This window comes from Carcharhinus amblyrhynchos, chromosome 7 (assembly GCF_965287045.1).
Source record: "Carcharhinus amblyrhynchos chromosome 7, sCarAmb.v2.hapA, whole genome shotgun sequence".
Classification (NCBI taxonomy): domain Eukaryota; kingdom Metazoa; phylum Chordata; class Chondrichthyes; order Carcharhiniformes; family Carcharhinidae; genus Carcharhinus; species Carcharhinus amblyrhynchos.
This window is the reverse complement of record NC_137330.1, coordinates 70,283,186-70,306,719: the sequence shown is the minus strand read 5'-3', so window position 1 is coordinate 70,306,719 and position 23,534 is coordinate 70,283,186. Positions and strand designations below refer to the sequence as shown.

The window sequence follows — 23,534 nt, the reverse complement described above, 5'->3', positions numbered from 1 at the left end:
TTTGCCAGTGCTGTCAGCAACATTTCAAACCAGTTTTAAGAGATAACTGATTTTGTGTGCATGTTTTAGTTATTTTTTAAAATAAAGTTTATTTATTAGTGTCATAAGTAGGCTTCAGTTAGCACGCCAGTGAAGTTACAGCGAAAACCCACTAGTTGCTACACTGTTCGGGTACACTGAGGGAGAATTTAGCATGGCCAATGCATCTAACCAGCACATCTTTTGGACTATGGGAAGAAACTGGAGCATCTAGAGGAAACCCACACAGACACAGGGAGAAGGTGCAGTTTCCACACAGACAGTGACCTAAGCCAGGAATTGAACACAGATCTCTGGCACTGTGAGGCAGCAATGCTAATCACTATGCCACAGTACTGCCCTATGGCGTGGTAGATTCAGTAGATTTTGTTCTTGAGAAAAAGATGGCTGCTATAGTGCAATCCTTGTATAGGATTGCTTTAACTAAGCGATCGTATGTATGGGTAGAATTGTAAACACATCTTAAGTACAGTTAAATATTGCACTTTTCTGACTCAAGATCTCCAGTATAAAATGAACATAACAATAAGAACCTGCTCTCCTTTAATTGTTGTGCTTCGTTCTAACTGAGGGAATGGACGGCTGAATTTTGTTTATTTTTTTAAAGGGCAGATTGATAGATCATTTTTATTGTCCCTAACGGTATTGATATTGTCTCTGAACCTCCTCCAGTCTTACAATCAATAACGACTTTCATTTATGTAGCACCTTTGATTTCCCAAGCTGCTCCCAGAACTAGAGGTCACAATCTAAGAATAAGGGGTAAGCCAATCAGGATTGAAATGCAATTACTTCTTCACTCAAAAAGTTGTGAACCTGTGGAATTCTCTACCATGGAAAGCTATTGGGGCCCATTCATAGACATGTTCAAGAGGGAGCTGGACATGGTCCTTGTGGCAAAAGAGATCAAGAGGTATGGAGAGAAAGGAGGAGTGGGATTCTGAAAGTGCATGCTCATATTGAATGATGATGTAGGCTTGAAGAGCTAAATGACCTACTCCTGCACCTATTTTCTATGTTTCCTGAAGCATTACCAAACAACATTTAACACTGACCATATAAGCCAAATCTGGCCTCCTGTCCTGAGGCTCATGACTCCAACAGTTAGCTGCTGACTCGGCCCTTATGCTCGCGATTCCCTCCTTGAAGTTTCTCCCCTCCTTTAAAATGCTCTTTAAAACCTTTTGCCTTCATATCACCTAATGTGGTCCAGTGTTAAACTTACAGAAATGAAAGGGGATGGTTGATTGATTCTATACAAACAACTTCCAGATTGTAGGGGATAAAGTCAACTGACTGCAATTAGTGTGAAACTATTCAAAAGACATCTAAATGTGGTGTCCCTTACTATTGGAAGAAATTAATGTTAATACAAGAAAGTAAACTAGTTGCATTGTTCATGGAGTATAAGCTTTTATTGTACATGTATGCTGGCTAGATGCATGCTTTTCTATTCAGTTTTCCAGGGAATAAAGGGAGATGGGAATAGAGCTGCCCTGTGGTATTAGCCCAGCAGCTTATGGAGGATCAATATCGACATAGACTGGCTTGATTGAAAGGCTTAACTTGATGCTGTAATTTCTCTGTAATTTGAATGGAACAGAATGCTCACTGTTTATGTGGTGAGTCTGGAATGTATCCCCGACGTCAGAAGAACTTAACAATTCACAATTGCGGCAGGCCTAAAGTGAGTTGTGTACTTCCCTAACATTAGGGATGAAGTTTGTACTGAACTGTCCAGTAATGAACATTGGTAATACAAAAATAAGTACAATTCCCTCACATTTTCTTTTAAATTTGTATCTGGAGTTAGTAAAGCAAAAAGTTTGTAATTTTACTTCTTGCTATTATAAAAATTGCATTTTGCTGATACTGTGTTGCCATACCACACTACAATTTCTATTGGATGTTAAAGGATAAAGCCCACCTGCGCCCTGTCAATCAACATTGCGCAATATGTAGTCTTACCCTGAAATGTAATCCAATCCAAGCAAACCAGCCTCCCATCCACTGACACTGTCTACACTTCCTGTTGCCTCGGCAAAACTGCCAGCATAATTAGGTAGGTAAAATGTGGTAGGTAAATGTGGGTAAATGTGGTAGGTCTGTGGTAGGTAAAATGTTAGAATCCGTCATTAAGGAGGAAATTGCGAGGCATCTTGAAGGGAATTGCTTGATAGGGCAGACGCAACACGGTTTCATTAAAGGGACAAATTTACTGGAGTTCTATGAGGATGTGTCTAGGGTGGTGGATAGAGGAGAGCCGGTGGATGTGGTCTTTCTGGATTTTCAGAAGGCGTTTGATAAGGTACCTCACAAGAGGTTACTGCAGAAGGTCAGAGGACATGGAGTTGGGGGTAGGGTGTTAGCGTGGATAGAGGATTGGTTGTCAAATAGGAGGCAGAGAGTGGGGGTCAATGGGTGCTATTCGGATTGGCGGTTGGTGACTAGTGGGGTGCCCCAGGGGTCGGTGCTGGGGCCTCAGCTATTTACCATTTATATAGATGATCTGGAGGAGGGAACCGAGTGTAGGGTGTCGAAATTTGCTGATGACACCAAGATTGGGGGAAAGGCAAATTGTGCGGAGGGTGTGGAGAGTCTGCAGAAGGATCTGGATAGGCTGGGCGAATGGGCCAGGAAATGGCAAATGGAATTTAATGTTGGCAAGTGTGAGGTGGTCCACTTTGGTAGGAAGAATGGTAGGAAGGACTATTACTTACGTGGCGAAAAACTGCAGCAGGCGACGGTGCAGAGGGACCTCGGGGTCCTTGTGCATGAGTCGCAAAAACCCAGCCTGCAGGTGCAGCAGGTGGTCAGGAAGGCGAATGGGATGCTGGCCTTCATAGCGAGGGGGATTGAATATAAAAGTAGGGAGGTCTTGCTGCAGCTGTATAGGGCATTGGTGAGGCCGCAGCTGGAGTACTGTGTGCAGTTTTGGGCGCCGTACCTGCGCAAGGATATTTTGGCCTTGGAGGGAGTGCAGAGGAGGTTTACTAGGCTGATACCGGAGTTGAGGGGGTTGAGCTATGAGGAGAGGCTGAATAAACTAGGCTTGTACTCGTTAGAGTTTAGAAGAATGAGGGGAGATCTCATTGAGACGTATAAGATGATGAATGGGATGGATAGGATAGAGGTGGAGAGACTCTTCCCGCTCAAAAAAGACAGTAGGACTAGGGGGCACAGCCTCAAGATAAAGGGGGGGCGGTTTAGAACGGAGTTGAGGAGGAACTTCTTCACTCAAAGGGTGGTGAATCTCTGGAATTCTCTGCCCGTTGAAGTGGTGGAGGCTGCCTCGCTAAATATTTTTAAGAAGCGGGTTGATGGGTTTTTGATAAGAGAGGGGATTAAGGGTTATGGGGAGAGGGCGGGAAAGCGGAACTGAGCCGCGACAGATCAGCCATGATCTTATTGAATGGCGGGGCAGGCTCGAAGGGCCAGATGGCCTACTCCTGCTCCTATTTCTTATGTTCTTATTATGTTCTTATGTTCTTAAGGATCCCATGCACCCCAGACATTCTCTCTTTCACCTTCTTCCTATTTCATGCTTTCTGCTGGAAGGCACATTTCCTACATTGTTTTTTATTTGATTTCTTATTGTCACTGTATTAGTATACAGTGAAAAGTATTGTTTCTTGCACGCTATGCAGACAAAGCATACCATTCATAGAGAAGGAAACAGGAGAGTGCAGAATATAGTGTTACAGTCATAGCTAGGGTGTGGAGAAAGATCAGCTTAATGCAAGGTAAGTCTATTCAAAAGTCTGATGTCAGCAGGGAAGAAGCTGTTCTTGAGTCGGTTGCGAGTGACTTCACACTTTTGCATCTTTTTCTCGACGGAAGAAGATGAAAGAGAGAATGCCCAGGGTGTGTGGGGTCCTGAATTATGCTGGCAGCTTTGCCGAGGCAATAGGAAATGTAGACAGTGTCAATGGGTGGGAGGCTGGTTTGAGTGATGGATTGGATTACATTTCAGGATAAGACTACATGTTGCACAATGTTGACAGTTTGCCAGTTGGCTTTATCCTTTAACATCCAATAGAAATTGTAGCATGGCTACGGCAACACAGTATCAGCAAAATGCAATTTTTATAGTAAAACCTCCCTCCCTAATGGCATTGTGGATCAACCCACCATGTGAAGTGCAGCATTTCAAAAAGGCAGCTCACCACTATCTTCTCAAGGGCAACAGGGAAGGGCAATAAATGCTCTCCGACCAGCGGCGCCCATGTCCTACGATTGAATAAAAAAAAACTACCTCACACAATATATATGAAAGTATTTCATGTATATATTTACTTCATAAGTTAGTGCAAAACTTTGCAACCTTTCTTCCACTAAAGTTTGAAATTCCCACGTGAATTTTTCAGACACAGTGTATCTTAGTATAGCTTCTATGTTTTTGACTTGCAGTTACAACCAATGTTTTAATATCATGCGTGATTCCTAAGAATCATGACTCAGTGAAACATGCCAGCTCTGTCCCCACTTGTCAACGTGAACGTGATTCAGTGATGATCACCCTTTTCATCATGTGCCCAGTTGGAGTTATTAATTATTGGTTAGTTGCCTTTTCTTCTATTGCAACAAAAACAGAAAAAGCTGGAAAATCTCAGCAGGTTTGACATCACTTGTGGAGAGAGAATAGAGTCAACGTTTCAAGTCCGGATGACTCTTTGCCAGAGCTGAAAGACCTGCTGAGATTTTCCAGCATTTTCTGTTTTTCTTTCAGATTCCAACATCCACAGTAATTTGCTTTTTTTTCTACTAGTTTGGAGCAGGTATTCAGAGTGGTCAGTGTGTCCATAATGACAGGGTTCCACCATTCATAATGTTCATGGCTGATTATCCAACTCAGTAACATGTTCCTGCTTTGCCCCGCACATATCCTTTGGTCCCTTAGCTTCAAGAGCTATATCTAACTCCTTGTTGAAAACACACCGGGGGCAATTCTCCCAACAAAATTCTAAGTGTCGAATTCGTGTAAAAACTGGAATCAATCCCGCTGTTTTCTTTTCAGTGAGCTTTTCAAAATGAATCTCCCACACTCTGTGCAACACACACTGCCCTAGCGTGAATCACGATGAAAATCTGTGGGCAGGGCCTATTCCCACTGGAGAGGCCTGCAGCATAAGGCTGAGTGGGCCACTGCGTATGTGCTGATCTGTCAAATTGGAAATCGGTGCATGCACAGTAGCCCTTACTGCTGGGCTGCCGATTGTTGGCCAAATTAATCGCTGGTCAACACAGCTACCCTGCATCGCTGGCCTGCTGGACATCTCTGAGCCAGCCCTGACCACCCCTCACCCTCCTGGTCTGCCTCGATCTCCTGCTCCCCCTCTACGCCCCGACAGCCCTGACCTCATGAATTGCCCGACCCCCCACCCCACCCCGATGTCCAACCTTGATCACTGTCCACCCTGTCTCTGTCACTGAAGTGCAGAGTGATGATGGAACCTCTGCTCCTTTGGCACCTTCTCCTTGGCACTTTCTGATGACTGGCAGTGCCAAGATGGCCTCTTGGGTATTGACACTTTGCAGTGCCAGGGGATCAGGCTGGCACTGCCAAGCTTGCAATGCCCAAGGGCACCCCACCTTACTTTTGACCTCATGGGTGCCTCGATGGCCTCCCTTCACTCCAGCAGCACTGGGTTGCCAGCTTCACGTTAGTGGGGAGTGTTGTGAACCCCGCTGGAGTGAAACACTCCAGGTTGGCGGGGGAGGTGGCAGAGGCTTCAGTTCTGGGCTTGCTAATGATATTGGAGTGAAGATTTAAATACTTTAATCAGCTCCGCGCCAATTTCAGTGTGGAGCTGATGACACTGGAAATCCAGTGACTAGAAATGTGCAGAGAAGCGCAGCGGGCCAGGAGAATCACCCCCACCAAAAGTTCAGTTTTGACAGAAACCTTTGTGTAAATATATTCTTCTTTATCTGAAATCCTGGTTTTTAAAAATAAATGATATTGTGATATTGGCCAGTTGTACTTCAGGGATAACGTGTGGCTGGGATAATTAGTTATCCTTGATATATTTACTGAATGTAATTTATTTCAATTTGCATAGCAACCAAAGATAAAAGGCAATGTCTTACAAAACTCAGTGAGGATTTCTAAACAAAGTGAGAGAATGGTGAGACCGAATCTCACTACCACATGGGGTGGTTGAGACAAATGATTTATATCAGTGGTTCCTAACCAGTGTGCCGTTACACAGTGGTGTGCTGTGAAAACCCCCTCGAGTGTGCCAGGAGAAAAGATCCAAAGTTTATGGAACTAAACTAAAATTAATCTTTGTCTTCAGCTATGTGTTGGATCTCCGAATCCTGACAAATTTTGGGCCTCTGCGTGTGCGCTAGCTGGGAAAGAGCTGCATGAACAAAGAACAAAGAAAATTACAGCACAGGAACAGGCTCTTCAGCCTTCCAAGCCTGCACTGACCATGCTGCCTGACTTAACTAACACCCCCTACCCTTCCGGGGACCATAATCCCTCTAATCCCATCTCATTCATGTACTTGTCAAGATGCCCCGTAAAAGTCACTACCTTATCCGTTTCCACTACCTCCCCCTGCAACAAGTTCTAGGCACCTACCGCTCTCTGTGTAAAAAATCTGCCTCGTACATCTCTTTTAAAACCTGCTCCTCGCACCTTAAACCTATGCCCACTAGCAATTGACTCTTCCACCCTGGGAAGAAACTTCTGACTATCCACTCTGTCCACGCCCCTCATAATCTTGTAGATTTCTATCAGGTCTCCCCTCAACCTCCGTCACTCCAGTGAGAACAAACCAAGTTTTTCTAACCTCTCCTCACAGCTAATGCTCTCCATACCAGATAACATCCTGGTAAATCTTTTCTGTACTCTTTCCAAAGCTTCCACATCCTTCTGGTAGTGTGGCGACCAGAATTGAACACTATATTCCAAGTGCAGCCTCACTAAGGTTCTGTAAAGCTCAATATCCCAGCTGATGAAGGTAAGCATGCCATATGCCTTCTTGACTACCTTCTCCACCTGCATTGCCACTTTCAGTGACCTGTGTATCTGTACACCCAGATCCCTTTGCCTATCAATATTCCTAAGGGTTCTGCCATTTACTGTATATTTCCAATCTGTATTAGACCTTCCAAAATGCATCACTTCACGTTTGTCCAGATTGAACTCCATCTGCCATCGCTCTGCCCAAGTCTCCAACTGATCTATATTCTGCTGTATCCTCTGATAGCCCTCATCGCTATCCGCAGATTCATCAACCTTTGTGTCATCTGGAAACTTACTAATCAATCTAGTTACATTTTCTTCCAAATTTATATATATTACAAACAGCAAAAGTCCCAGCACTGATCCCTGAGGAACACCACTTGTCACAGTCCTCCATTCAGAAATGCACCCTTCCACTGCTACTCTCTGTCTTCTTTGACCGAGCCAGTTCTGTATCTATCTTGCCAGCTCACCTTTGATCCCATGCGACTTCACCCTCGGCATCAGTTTGCCTTGAGGGACCTTGTCAAAGGCCTCACTGAAGTCTATGTAGACAACATCCACAGCCCTACCCTCACCAATCATCTTCGTGGCTTCCACAAAAAACTTGATCAAGTTTGAGACACAACCTCCGCTTCACAAAATCATGGTTTAGACTTTTAATGTTGGTTAGGCTTGTGCACGTGACCAACAGGTCTTAGAGCTGAAAGGTCCATGCACCTGCAGAAAAAGCAAAAACCCTGGAAGAAGCTGGAGAGGCAAGGGATGTTGAAAACAAAGTTCCCAGTAAGGGAAGAAGACTGAAAAAATAGGAGGTGTGCCTCAAAATTTATCATCGTATAGAAGTGTGTCTTGACATGTGAAAGGTTGGGAACCACTGGTATAGATGCATCTGAGGAAGCTAAATAATTACATAAGGTAAGTTGAAGGGAGGTGGATGAAAGCTCGTGTGGAGCATAAACACACATAAATCCATTGCACTTAGTGCTCTTTTCCTGGCCCACAATTAGCTAGAGTGTGGCATTTTACAGTATGCTCTGTTAGTAAGCCTTGTTCTTATGAACAGCTCAATTTTCTTTCTTGCCCTGGAAATTACTAGATGTGTGAGTTGATCGTGGTACAATCAGGACAGCCTTGTTACAACAGGGATCAATAGCATCTTAACCAATGAGATTTAAAGATTGAGGAATAAATAGAGATAGGGCTGAGAATGAAGGTGAATACAATGTCAAATCAGGTACAGAAACAAGTCTCACAACATCAGGCTAAAGTCCAACAGGTTTATTTGGTATCACGAGCTTTTGGAGTGCTGTCCCCTTCATCAGGTGAGCAACGCTCTGAAAGCTCGTGATACCAAATAAACCTGTTGGGCTTTCTTACTGTGCCCACCCCAGTCCAACGCCAGCATCTCCACATGACAGGTACAGAAATGAAAGGAAGATTTTACAATTCGGACGATGAGACTAAGTAAAGCAAATAAATAATTCTATTTTTACAATCTTCAACAATGATTTACAATCTGAACGAGCAAGACTTAAACTTTTAATTGATTTTGTAGACGGGAGGTGTACATTTGCAGTCACTAATCATTGTCACGGTGTTAATGGTTACTCGACTTAACTTTCTGTATTTTTTTGCAGTCTACAACTTCCTTGCACACCATTAGCCACATTACTAATTTTACAATCAATTGCAACCTTCTTCATCAAGCCCCTTGCAAGTCAGTCATTAAAACATACAGGAAAAGCAAGGGCCTGTGCACTTAGCCCTGTGGAACCGTACTGGAAACAGCAACCATTACACTTCATCCACTGAACCAATTGTAGTTCCATCTTCCTGCTTGTCCTTGGATCCAATGTCTTCATTCTTTTCAGGTCAGTCTAACATATGATAAATGGTAGGACACTGAAAAGTGCAGTAGAATAGAGGGATCTGGGAATACAGATACATACTTCCCTAAAAGTGTCGTCACAGGTAGGTAGGGTTGTAAAGAGTGCTTTTGGTACATTGGCCTTTATAAATCAAAATACTGACTATAAGAGTTGGAATGTTATGGTGAGGTTGTATAAGACATTGGTGAGGCCGAATTTAAAATATTGTATGCAGTTTTGGTCACCTAATTAAGGTTGAAAGAGTGCAGAGAAGGTTTACAAGGATGTTGCCGGGACTTGAGAAACTGAGTTACAGAGAAAGGTTGAATAGGTTAGGACTTTATTCCCTGGAGCGTAGAAGAATGAGGGGAGATTTGATAGAAGTGTATAAAATTATGATGGATATAGATAGAGTGAATGCAAGCAGGATTTTTCCGCTGAGGCTAGGGGAGGAAAAATCTAGTGGGCATGGGTTAAGGGTGAAGGGGGAAAAGTTTAAAAGGAATATGGGGGGGGAGGTGCTTCTTCACACAGAGAGTGGTGAGAGTGTGAAATGAGCTGCCAGATGAAGTGGTGAAAGCGGGCTCACTTTTAACATTTAAGAAAAACTTGATCAGGTTCATGGATGAGAGGGGTGTGGAGGGATATGGTCCAGGTGCAGGTCAGTGGGACTAGGCAGAAAAATGGTTTGGCACAGCCAAGAAGGGCCAAAAGGCCTGTTTCTGGGCTGTAATGTACTATAGTTCTATATGGGACCTAGCCAAAAGCCTTGCTAAAATCCATGTAGACTATATTAAATGTGTTATTTTCATTGACTCATTTTACCATCTCAAAATACTCAATCAAGTTAGTCAGACATGATTTTTCCTTAACAAATTAACGCTCACTGTCTTAACTAATCCAATAAGAAGTCTCACAAGACCAGGTTAAAGTCCAACAGATTTATTTGGTAGCATGTGCTTTCAGAATGTTGTCCCTTCATCAGATGAATGGAGGATTGGGTTCACAAACCGGGCATATGTAGAAACAGACTCAATTTACAGGACAATGGTTGGAATGCGAGTGTTAACAGGTAATCAAATCTTTACAGGTGTAGACGATGTAAACGGAGAGAGGGTTAAACACAGGTTAAAGAGGTGTGAATTGTCTCAAGCCAGGACGGTTAGTGAGATTTTTGAAGCCCAGGCAAGGTGTGGCAGTTATAGATAGTGTGAGATGAACCCAAGATTCTGGTTGAGGCTGTCCTCGTGGGCGAAATTTGGTTGTCAGTTTCTGCTTGGTGATTCTGTGTTGTTATGTGTGCCTTGGAGAACACTTATCCAAAGATTAGAGACTGATCTGATCTGTGCCTACCCAAGTCCACCACCAGCATCTCCACATCTTAACTTATCCATGATTTTCTAAATGACAAATTGCACTGTCCTTTAGAATTTTTTTTTAACAATTTGCCCAACAACAAGATTAGACTGAATGGATTGTAATTATTTATTCTATCCCTTTGTCTCTTCTTAATCAACAATACAACATCTGCAGGCCTCCAGTACCCTGGCACCCCACCTCTCACCAGAAAAGATTGGAAAATGATAGTCAGAATCTCCACAATTTTCTCCCTTACTTCTCTTAGCAGCTGACAATAAATTTAATCTGGACCTGACAACTTTCAATGTTGCTGCACCTCTTAATGTTTCCACTCGCACTATGTTTATCTCATCCTGATAGAATGAATCTAAATTGGCTAAATTGTGCCTTATTTCTCATAACTTGTATGGACCTGGGTGGTTTTGTACAATAGTGGGTAGATGCCAGTGCTATAGGTATACTGGAGCATTGAGGATAAAGTCTTGAGTACTATAGCTAAAATGTTGTCAGGACTGGTTGCATTTGTAGTGTTCATTATTTCCTGCTACTTCTAAATGTCATTTGGGATTAATCAAATTGACACAGATATTCAGGTTGAGGAACTTGGGAGGAGACCATGTTGGATTATCCACTTGGCACTTTGGATAAAGCCAGCTGAAAATGCAATATTTAAAATGGAAGAACCTTCATTTTATTTGTCCTGTATGGTTTTATTTATACAAAAAGCTTACGTAATTTTCAGTCAGTGCTGTTTGGTTCTCTTTCATAAATACGTAATTTCCTTCTCCCTGCACCACCCCCCACCCCCCCAACCACCCTGCCGCCATATGAATGTTCAGGTGTTTTCTCAGATGTTACCCCTGTAGTCAAATGACAAGCTTTCATTCAGAAGCTAGATTGAGTTACTTATAGAGTATCTGCTAACAGTACAGCTTTTAGCAATGGCATAGGATTTGTAAAGTAGCTGTGGTCTTTTAATTTTGGTGATATGCTGGTCACTGACATTTATAAATTGTGATCACAGTCATTTTAATTCCGATAGATTTCAAAAATAGAAATGCTGATCACTTCAAATGAGAAGGGTTGCATTTAATTCCTTTCGAAAATTAAATGGGCAGTGTCTTGACTTGCAGATAAAGGCTAATATCGAGCAATGATTCCACTCCAATCCCCCAAGGAAGTCACCTCCAGAATCTTGCAGGTGTCCAAGCCTGGCCCCTCTTCCTTATGTACAAGCTTCAATGGCATCATCTGTAGGCACATGATCTACTTCAAATCTGAGATATGCTGTCTGCCTCTATCTTATCATTTCCCTTGACTGTGAAACCAACTCTCTATTACCAGATTGTTTCTGTGATATTTTAATTTTGTCTAAATGAACATCTGGAATTAAATGAAAAAATTGTTGGAGACACTGAGTAGGTCAGACAACATCTGTGCAGCAAGGAAGGTCAGCTTAATGATTTAGGTCAGTGATTTTTGGTCATAGAACTGGAATGTTAACTCTTCCTTCCTCTTCCCCCAATGTTGCCTGATTTCCTAAGTGTTTCCAACAATTTCTGTCTTTTTTTTCTCTACTTTTTTGCTTTTTGAACATCTGGAGGCTATCATTTTTGATCCCCACTTCAAACTCCATTCCCTGATTACAGGCCGTCAGCTGATCATGACCTAGCATCTTGTTTCAACTAGAGCTAAGTTTCAAATCCCACATCTTATCCATCAGCAAGATGCTTACTTGCAGCTCTGCACCATTGCCTATCTCTGCCCCTTCCTCTTCCTTAGCATCACTCTGGTCTTTATCCATGCTTTTGTCATCCTCAGACATTAATTTGCTAATTCCATTCTTACTGGCCCCCCATCCACCATCCTCCAGAAACTCAACAGACTGTATCCTGTATAGATATCTGTCCTTCATTTGTCACCTTCTCCCTCCCATCCTGCCACCCCACCACCATAGAATTTAAATTTCTGATCTTCATGTTCAAATCATTTTATGTGCTAGCCCCACCATTTCTTTCTGCAACCCCCTTCAGCATAAATGTCCATCAGTTATTTGTGGTCTTCTGCCACCCTGCCCTTTTGTCCCACCATTGGTGACAGAACTTTCAGCTTCTAAAGAACACCATGGGCAGCACAGTGGTTAGCACTGCTGCGTCACAGCTCCAGGGTCCTGGGTTCGATTCCTGGCTCGGGTCACTGTCTTGTGGAGTTTGCACATTCTCTTTGTGTCTGCGTGGGTTTCCTCCGGGTACTCTGGTTTCCTCCCACAGTCCAAAGATGTGCGCGTTAGATTGATTGGCCCTGCTAAGAAATTGCCCCTTAGTATCCAGGGATGTGTAGATTAGAGGTATTAGTGCGTATAATGTGTAGGGATACGGGGGTAGAGCCTGGGTGGGATTGTGTTCGGTGCAGACTCGATGGGCCAAAGGGCCTCTTTCTGCACTGTAGGGTTCTATGATCTATGACCTAACAAAGGAACAGGCTCTTCAGCCCTCCCATCCCATGCTGAACTTGATGCCCTAACTACTTGCTGGGATTTCTCCCTAAGCCCTCCCCTGAAGCTGTGCTACAGGGGGTAGTGCTGTACTGTTGGAGATGCAGTCTCTGAGACAAGAGATTAAACTGAGGCCCCCCTCTGTCCTCCTAGGTGTACATCACAGATCCTGCCCTGCTGCCCCATGTGCCCAAAATTTGTGTTAAGAATCAGTCTGTTAGGTCACATGAAGGTGACAGCAGAGACCTGAGATGCTGAGTAGACGTAATCCCTGAAGGACTGCTGACAGTGGGGAAAACACCAAGGATCCTGTGACATTATTCAAGGAGAGCTGAGAAGTTCTCCTGAAAGTTTGATTAACGTTTATTCCTCGACCATTATCACTAAAACAGCTATATGGCCATTTATTTAATTGCTGTTTGTTGGACCTCACTGTGTGTCAGTTAGCTGCCAGAGTTTCCATTGATTGCACTCTGGAAGTACTTATTAGGGTAGAAATGCCTTGCCTGTGAAATACAGTACATATAAAAACTTCCTTTTGGTAAAAATATACTTTATTCATTAAATATCTGAAAGAGACATTATAAAATATTTCAGATTGTCATAACAAGGAAATGTATTGACATTCACATTTTCTCCCAGGACAAAGATGCACTCAGATGCTTCAATTCAGAAATGAAGACATTACAAACATTTCAATATTTTCATTACAGATAATACAATTCTGTTTAAACTATATACATTGATCATGTTGCACTTTGTGGTGCTTCAGTACAGTTACATACAGTTAGGGTTAAGCACACAGTCTAAGGAGTTTTACCCAGTCACCAGCCCCTCAGTGTACACTGGTTGGAAGGCCTTACACAGTGGCCTTTCCCCTTTGTGCCTTGGCGGCGGCTGCCCTAAGCTTGAGGGCATCCCTCAGCATGTTGTCCGGGACCTTGGAATGTGCCAGCAACACTCGGTCCAGGACAATTCTTTGCACTGGAAGATCAACAAGTTTTTGGCAGACCAAAGAGTGTCTTTTACTGAGTTGATGATCCTCCAGCCGTTGATGTTAGTCTCAGTGTGCATCCCCGGAAACAGTCCTTAGACAACAGAGGCCTGCGTCATGGAGCTGCTTGGGGTGAACCTCGACAAGTACCATTGCATCTCTCTCCAGACTGTCTTTGAAAGGGCACATCCCACAAGGGACTGCAGGACCATCTCTTCCACCCTCTCCCTCCTCCAGAGCTACCTCAAGGGCAGAAACTTTGGGCCCACATGAAGGATCTGACAGAGAGTGTCCTTCTCATCACTGGCCAAGCTTGGTCTTGGTACATGTTTGAAAATGCCAGTGATATTGTGTTCTGTCAAATGACTCCTGACAGTCTGCTCAGGGAACCTTCTGACAGAATCCACCAACTCTTTTTTCTGTAAGGCCTTAAGGATTTTACATGCTGATCACTTCCTTATGGACTTGCGGTTGCTGTACATATAAATACTGAATAAATGCAGGTCCAGTCTGCCTAATCGATATGCATAGTGAGGTGAAAAATGGATTTCTCTTCTCCCTGTTTCAGTCACAGAATAAGCAACCCTTCCCCAGAATCTGACTTGCTTAAAAAAATAGCAACTGCTATCAACCTAATTTCTTTCAGAGAACTTTTCCCAGCCTCAGCTCTGTAACCCTGAACGTTTCTTCCCAAAGTACACAAGCTATGTAAACGGAATTGTTCTGGTAGATTAATTAGTTCAGCTTCTCCTTCCTAGGAATTAAAATCCTCTGTAACATCCTCCTTGAATGTTACAAGCTGTGTCTCTGTCCACTTATAGTCCACCGAGCCTTTATTCCTGCTGTTTAGCTTGTTACATTTTTCGCTTTGTTACATTTTTCCATTATAAGCTGCTGTATCCGTATTTCTAGGGGAAACTGCTTATATAGACATGCAACTAAAACAATATGGTCCTGTTACTGATGTAGGTTCTTGTTGTGCTTCCAACTTTGTTAGCCTATACTGCAGCAAGCAACTTTGCTTCCCATAAATTATACTAATGACTAGAAAATAATGTAAATTCAATACAAATGAGAGCAGAATGATTTAAAAATGGGATGTTACTTATGCTTGCATAATCTAATTGGCATTCAAAAGATCACAAGTTAAAGATTTGTTTTGATGAAGGACCATGTGATGGAAGAATGATTCCATTGTGTTTCAAATCCTAAAATATTTCTGTGCTGTCTCTTTTTATGTGAATGAAATGGAGGCCAAGGCACTGGGAATTTTGAAGTGGAAACTGTGAATTCTACTTCTGACGATACGCCCACATCCCATCATGTGAGGGCCTGAGCATATCAATTCATAACCTGTTTTCTGGGTCTATCCACTGAAATGCAAAGAGGGTTCCTGGTACTTTAGTTTGCGTTTGTCAAAAAACACTTGACCTGTTGTAACATTCAAGGCTATGGGCCAAGAGCTGATAGATGGGATTAGGTGGGAGTCCAGGTGTTTCTTGTGTGTCGGTACAGACTCGATGGGCTGAAGGGCCTTTTTTGCACTGTGTAGTTCCAAGCAATCCTCATGAGGTTCAAGATTATCCAGGCTATCAGTGTTTGTGAAATGTTCACGTGCAAACTTACCTCTGTTGCAGGTAATGCATAAGGTTGCTTGGGGTCAAAGGACACTAATGTTTGTCAAAGGATCAAAAGCCACTGCCTGAAATATATAATCGGTGTAAAATCTTTTTTTTAAAACCACAATTGAGAATCAGCAGCTTCTTTACAGAAATTTACTTCATGAAGAAATACCTTTAGGTGTGAGAAACTGACTGGACCAGGTATAGTTATTTACCTTACTGTCGCCTATCCCCTCCTGATTACACTCAGTTCAACCTTATTTCATAGCAGTGTATTAATTTAGAATTCCCTGGAGCAAAGGTGCATATTTACATGAAAAAAATTCAACAGAAAATTTTTCAGCAGAAAAAAAACATTTAAGAACAGCAAACACATTTTTACTTTTGTGTCAAATAGATTCTGCTAAGTATTGTATTGGCATTTCAGCTTTTGATTTAACTTGCCTCTGCTTGCACACGTAATGCTAAAACTATTAATCAATCTTTTTTTTATGTATTTGATCTGTTGGGATTGGTTGCCTACCTGACCTTGAGAGGTTAGGATGGACAGTGGGAACCCCATGCCATTTCTGATGTGTGTACCAATAAGGGTAAATGGTTAAACTCAAACATGCTACTCTCAGTCATTTTGTGTTTCAGGCCAAGATTCAGCCAGGAAATTCATTGCTTCCTACCTCTTTCAATGAATGTGGATAGAGTTTGGGTTGAAGAGATTCCTTTCTAATAGTTTTGCGAAAGTTCTCTTGTACTGCATTACCTACCTATTAAGAATGTTGCTATATAGAATTTCTTCTCAAACTGCTTTTGAACAGCCTCTTCAAGTATCATTCCAATCCCTCCCTTGCCCCAGGGCACAAACGAGAAGTATTTTTTTTAACTGCATGCCAGCTGGCATGTAAAGAAATCATTATTCAAAGAAAAATAAAGACAACCAAAATCTAGAAACGAACACATTGTTAAAAAAAATTCATATTTGATGAATGACCTGTTTTACCAGGTGATGGATGTGGCCACATGCTGTTAGGCCCCGGCAGTGGAACATTGACATCAAGGAATTATCCTGGAACCTACCCAAACCATACCTGGTGTGAGTGGCAAATCCAAGTGCCTGAAGGAAAGAACATCTTCCTGAAATTTGGAGACTTAGATTTGCAGCAGTGCATCTCTGATTACCTCAAAATCTTCAAAAGAACATCTTCGTCAGTGACTGAATATGGTAAGTTCACCAGTGTAATTGTTCAAATCCAATAAATGACAAGCCAAACCTCAAGCAGTTGATTCAAAGGTGCTAATCAATTTGTCTGCGCTGAGGAGCAATTACTTGCAAATTAAGTCTGGAAAAGGTGAGCAGAAATGGCATGAAGTGGGATTTTATTTTAATTAAATAGTTAACGAACATAAACTGTGCTTTGAAACATGGATGCCCAGACCAGGGTGAAACTTATTGTAGTTCAGTACTTGCTCCACCTGTCATTGTGTTCATTGCTAGACTACAGCTTCCAGCAGCCGATCAAAGCCTTTATGAACCAATGTGTTTTTATTAAGTACTGTGAGCTGGTTAACATGCACAAATTTAGATGTTGCTATGTAACCCATACCCCTCATAACCTTTAAGACTGAGGGGTATTAACAAGGTGAATGTGGAGAGGATACTTTCTCTTGCTGGAGAGTCTAGAACCACGGATCACCATGTAAAAATAAGGGGTTAAAAGAAAATGACTGTGGATGCTGCAATCTGAAACCAAAAGAGAAAATGCTGGAAAATCTCAGCAGGTCTGGCAGCATCTGTGAGGAGAGAAAAGAACTGATGTTTTGAGTGCAGATGACCCTTTGTCAAAGTTTTGACAGAGTCATCTGGATGTGAATCATCAACTCTTTTCTCTCCTCAAAAATAAGGGGCTACTGATTTAAGGTGGCGATGAGAGAATTTTTTCTCTGAGAGGATTGACTGTCTGGAACACTGTTTCTCAAAAGGCAGGTGAAGCAGAGTCTTTGAATGTTTTTGAATGTCTGAATATTTTTAAGGCAGAACTAGATAGATTCTTGGAAGGTTATCGGGGGTGGGCAGGAACATACGGTCAAGGTTTCAGATTAGCCATGATCCAATCAAATAGCAGAGCTGGCTGGAGGGGCCTACACCTGCTCCTGATTTGTATGTTTGTATGTGTTGTGTATTGGATAATATGTGAGATGTCCATCACATCCTGCCATTACCCTTAAAAGATATAAAGTAACATGGCCTTGATCATCCATTCAATTAAAATTACTTACTTTAAATTTAATCACAGGTGAAAAATACAAAAGCAAAAATAAACAGCAAATTATTTAGTCCAATGATCAAACTTGTACTTCAGCTAATGATATTATATGAGTGTCTTGTAGTTCTTTTTAATAAATTCACAAAAATACAGTCTTTGCTCCCAGAAAGTGGTGGAGGCAGAAACAGGAGTTTCTGGGTCCTGAGTGGATTGATTAAAAAGCTCTGCCTTGGTGCTCTGGGACTGTCTCAGCTGTAACAAAAATACAACACAACCAAACGTAGTCCTCATGTCTCCTCACTCCCCCCACCCCTACACAATCCCATACCTCATCCATGCTAATTCATGCCATATCATAACCCTCACCCACTCCTAATGGCTCCTTAATGCCCTTCATATCAACTTATGCCTCTGTTTCAATCCACATGTCCTCCATGCCAACTTTTGCCCCTTGTAATCTCCATACCAGCTTCGGTCCCTCTACCCAATTTATGGCTTGTTATAGTCCCATTGCCAACAGTGTGTACTCATGGCAACCCTTGACTGATCACTCCTGCCCCATGCATCCCTGTGGACCCATGTGGCCCCAGTACCATTTATGGAGGGTGACTGTGAAGGATGGTGTGCAATAGGATAAGGGTGAGTGTTGCTGAGATGGAGATTTGAGGAGAAGCCCAGAGAGAGAGAACTGTATGTAAACAGTAAGATGTGTCAGTCAGAGGAGTGCAGTGCAAGAGAATCCTAGGGAGATCATTGGTATCTGAAATTGGTATAAAACTGTTCATATCTGACCTAATGAGGTTATTATGCCCTTGCCATCACTGTCCAGGTCCTGGGTGCTACAATCCTTCTGCTCAAATCCTCCATTACTTCTATGTCATTTCATTAATGTGCATGGCATCTTCCTTCCATTCTGATCCTCTCTGCCCCTAGAATGACCTTTAGGGAGGAATCTGAGAACCAAGGAAGGTGGTCGGGGATATCTTTCTTCCATTTATTTTATATCATACTCAATGTTTCCTCCACCTATTCCAATTCCTGCTGAGATCCATTTCAGTAGAGATCCTTTAGTGATAAAAGTATGGGTCATCATCCTGCCTGCTCTCTATGCTAAAACCCAGAAGTGGAAAGCTAAAGCCATGGCTAAATTCAAGGGCCATGGCAAAGCTCGCTTCAATTGCAAACGAGTTCCCAACCCAGAACCAGCTTCCCTGCTGGTATGTTTATATAAAATTCTGTCTGTTATTTGTGATTATTTTCTAGGGGATGTTGTTTTCCCTAGTTATTAAGTGACTTTTTTTTATTCATTCATGGGACATGGGCATTGCTGGCTGGCCAGTATTTATTACCCACCCCTAGTTGCCCTTGAGAAGGCAGTGGTGAGCTGCCTTCTTGAATTGCTGCAGTCCATTTGCTGCATGTTGACTCAGAATGCCATTAGGGAGGGAATTCCAGGATTTTGACCGAGTGACTGTGAAGGAACGGCAATATATTTCTAAGTTAGGACGATGATTGGCTTGGTGGAGAATTTGCATGGTGGTGGTGTTCCAGTTTATCTGCCATCCTTGTCCTTCAAGAAGTGGTCATTGGTTTGAAAGGTGCTGTCTAAGGATCTTTGGTAAATTTCTGCAGTGCATCTTGTAGATAGTATACACTGCTGCTACTGAGCCTCGGTGGTGGAGGGAATGGATGTTTGTAGATTTGATGCCAACCAAGAGGACTGCTTTGTCCTGGGTGGGTGTTTAGATTCTTGAGTCTTGTTGGACCTGTATCCGTCCAGGCAAGTGGGGAGTATCCCATCACACTCCTGACCTGTGCCTTATAGATGGTGGATAGGTTTTGGGAAGTCAGGAAGTGAGTAATTTGCCACAGTATTCCGAACCTCAGACCTGCTCTTGTAGCCACATAACTGTGGAGAATCCAGTTGAGTTTCTGGTCAATGGTAACTCCAAGAATGTTGACAGCGGGGGATTCGGTGATGGTAACATGTTGAAATTTCAAGGATGGTCAGAGTGTCTCTTATTGGTCATTGCCTGGCATTTGTGTGGCATGATTGTTACTTGCCACTTGTCAGCCCAATCTGGATATTGTCCAGATCTTGGTGCATTTGAACATGGACTACTTTAGTATCTGAGGAGTCGTGAACAGTGCTGAACATTGTGCAATCATCGGCGAACGCCCCACTTCTGATCTTATGACAGAAGGAAGGTCATTGATGAAGCAGCTGAAGATTGTTGGGCCTAAGACACTATCCTGAGGGACTCCTGCAGAAATATCCTGGAGCTGAGATGACTGACCCTCCACAACCACAACCATTTTCCTATGTACCAGGTATGACTCCAACCAGCGGAGAGTTTGCTCCCTGATACCCATTGATTCCGGTTTCACCAGGGCTCTTTGATGCCACACTCGGTTGAATGTGGCTTTGATGTAAAGGGTTGTCATTCTCACCTCACCTCTGGAATTCAGCTCTTTTGTCCATGTTTGAACCAAGGCTGTAATGAGGTCAGGAGCTGAGTGACCCTGGCGAAACCCAAACTGGGCGTCACCGAGCAGGTTATTGCTGAGCAGGTGCTGCTTGATAGCACTGTTGATGACCCCTTCCTTCATTTTACTGATGATCGAGAGTAGACTGATTGGGCAGTAATTGGCTGGGTTGGGTTTTTCTTGCTTTTTGTGAATAGGACATACCTGGGCAATTTTCCACATTGTTGAGTAGGTGTCACTGTTGTAACAGTACTGGAAGAGCTTGGCTAGGGGAGCAGCAAGTTCTGGAGCACAAGTCTTCAGTACTATTGCTGGAATGTTATTAGAGCCCATTGCCTTTGCAATATCCGGTGCCTCCAATCGTTGGTATCACGTGAAGTGAATCAAATTGGCTGGAGACCAGCATTTGAGATATTGGAGACCATTGGAGGAGACTGAGATGGATCATCCACTCGGCACTTCTGGCTGAAGATTGCTGCTAATACTTAAGCCTTATCTTTTGCACTGAAGTGCTGGGTTCCTCCATCATTTATGGTGGAGATATTTGTGGAGCCGACTCCTCCACTGAGTTTTTTAATTACCCACCACCATTCACGACTGGATGTGGAAGGACTGCAGAGCTTAGATCTGACCAAAAACAGGTAAAGTGCTACATTGGCCAATGTATGTGTGCGTGTGAATGAGTATAGTCTTTTTATGAAGGAAAGATGTAATCACTAATCTGTTTTCCTTCTTTTCTAGGCTAGCAGCTACATTTGAGTTCTTTTTAACTTGTTGAGTAAGCAAATTTAGGAACAAAATAGTTCCTGCTCCTCCAAAAATCTCTATTCCTATTCATGCTTTTACATATATTCCCCTTAGGGAGCACTCTTCTTGATTTTATTATTTTTTCTCAAATTACAGGTAAATTTATTTGTATCAGTTTTCATCTTAGAGAGCAAGTGATTGTACTTCATCTAGTTTAAAATGGGAGCACACCGAATGAAATCTGTCTGACTGAGTTTAATAAGCAGTAGTTATATGAGTCATTCTTTACAGGATGTGAATGAGAGTTTGGCAGATTGGCCTGACTCTTTCCACCCACTTCAATTCAGTCAATACTGTACCTGTTATTCCCCCCCACCTCCCACTGCACAGCCAATATTTGTCAACCTGCAATTTTCTGCATTTTCAAACGAATGAGTGGAAAATAATGAAACGGCTATGTACAAATCCGATACAAGAGCAAAGTGCCGCAGTTGCTGGAAATCTGAAGTAAAAACTGGAAACATTCAGCAACTCTAGCAATATATGTGATGAGAGAAACCAAGTTAACGTTTCTGATCGGTGTCCTTTCGTCACAACTGAAAGTCTCCCTTTTTAATGTTAATTCTTGCACTATGGATGTCATTAACAAGACTGACATTTATTATCCATCTCCAATTACCCTGAAAAGGCAGTGCTTAATCCTCAGGGAGCAGTGAAAACTCAAACAGATCGGTGTGGGACTAAATATAGAGCTAGGAAGGGAGGTTTGCTGTCTTAAAGGATATTAATGAATTAGTTGGAATTTAACCAACATCTGACAGCTTCATGGTTACTTTTACTGGTGCCAGTTGTTAATTTCAAGGTTCATGTTTTCTGATTTATTATGTCAGTAACATAACCATTTCACTGTTTTCCCCATTGTACAGTAACTTCATTACATCATTCATGTAAACCTACTTGTGACACTAATAGATAAAATCTTTTTAAAAAAACTTAAAGCTAACAATGTCTGTGCTGGCTCAGCACAGATGTTCATCAGATAGCTGGCAGCTCTATACCCAAAGCCTTCTGTATGGTGATTTTGCCACAAGAGCACAACCTACTGGATGTCTATATCTCCACTACACGTATTACTGCAAGCAAGGCATGCACATAGTGGATAATGACACTGATGACTGGGAGACAGTCACTGATGGCCGTGATCTTTGGAAGCTGATGGTTTGGAAGAGCTTTGAAAGAGATGAGCAGAAACAGAAAGCTCAGTTGGCCAAGAGCATCCAGAGAAAACAGAGGCCTGTGAATCATGCATCTGAATTCACAAGAAATTAGTATGCTCTTTCCATATTTTTTTCCTATTTACCTCCATTCAGTCTTCAGAGAAGACAGAATTCCCTGGAATCAAAGAACTTCTACAATTTTGAATTGATTTAATTTATTATTGTCACATGTTTTATTATACAGTGAAAAGTATTGTTTCTTGCGTGCTCTACAGACAAAACATACTGTTCATAGAGAAGGAAACGAGAGAATGCAGAATGTAGTATTACAGTCATAGCTAGGGTGTAGAGAAAGATCAACTTAATGCAAGGCAAGTCCATTCAAAAGTCTGACAGCAGCAGGGAAGAAGCTGTTCTTGTGTTAGTTGGTACGTGACCTCAGACTTTTGTATCTTTTTCCTGAAGGAAGAACATAGAAGAGTGAGTGTCCACGGTGGGCTGCTTTGCTGAGGCAGCAGAAAGTGTAGACAGAGTCAATGGATGGGAGGCTGGTTTGTGTGGTGGATTGGGCTAGTTTCATGACCTTTTGTAGTTTCTTGCAGTCTTAGGCAGAGCAGACAAATCCTGTTGCTTGGGTTCTGTGGTAATATAATTGGTATGTGATTTGATGAGGATGTCAAACAGGAAACCGTAGGAGGATATGAGGTGGAGGAAGGAACTGCACTGACGAAACGTAGCCAAGATAATTGCAAAACAGTGCTGTAAATTAGAAAAAAACACAAATGAAAATGAAAGAAAGGAAACTGAGTAATAAATGCTCACATGTTTCAACCAGTTGGTTAACATTTCAAAAACATAATGTGCTCTTCTGTAAAAGGATGGGGTTAGCTGATAAAACATGGACATCTTGGTAAGGATGTTGAATCATTTTGAGGGATAAAGAAAGCTGTATTTTCAGCTTCTCTTTTGCTCTGGCACTGTGTTTACATACCATTGGCATTTTACTGGCTTTATTCCTCTAATTCTATAATGAAATCTCTCTATGACTTCTCTCTCACTACATAGCACTATTCCTGACTAACTAGAATTCTCCATTTTTATTCATGGTTTATGTCAAAGTTTTGGATTTGAGTGAGATAGCATTTGGGTGTACACTTTAGAGAATTAGCAAGGAGAAAAATCATTGTGTTTGGTCCCCACTTGCAACCATTAGACTCCTACTAGAAGGTTGATTTACTTTGACATTTGGGTCTTTCTGTGATTGAGGGAAACCTGCTGATACTTGTGTAAGCTCACACAAAAAGCTTTTATGTCACTTGCTGGCATCTGTGGAACTGTGCACCAAAATTCAGCCCCTCAAACAGTACAGCTGTATTTCTGATCTTTTTCTCAAAATATCACTTTTAGGAAGTTATTTTTTGCTTTCCTGTAATTGAAAGAAAAGCTTGGTGGTAATGATTAATTTAGTCA

The 23,534-nt window shown here is 42.2% G+C and overlaps 1 protein-coding gene across 4 annotated transcripts in view; it reads left to right on the top strand.

Moving 5' to 3' along the window:
* The window catches only part of dcbld1 (discoidin, CUB and LCCL domain containing 1), a 69,624-nt gene that overhangs the window by 1,015 nt on the left and 45,075 nt on the right, over positions 1-23,534 (top strand). For 2 of the 4 annotated variants that reach the window (XM_080192568.1, XM_080192564.1), the window contains exon 2: positions 16,353-16,571. The exons of 1 other annotated variant lie outside the window; for it this stretch is intronic. In XM_080192568.1, coding sequence (XP_080048694.1) covers positions 16,353-16,571 — 219 coding nt within the window. Of the gene's footprint in view, positions 1-7,179; positions 7,934-16,352; positions 16,572-23,534 lie in introns of those variants that run through there. One more of the 4 variants, XM_080192565.1, reaches the window with a different exon arrangement.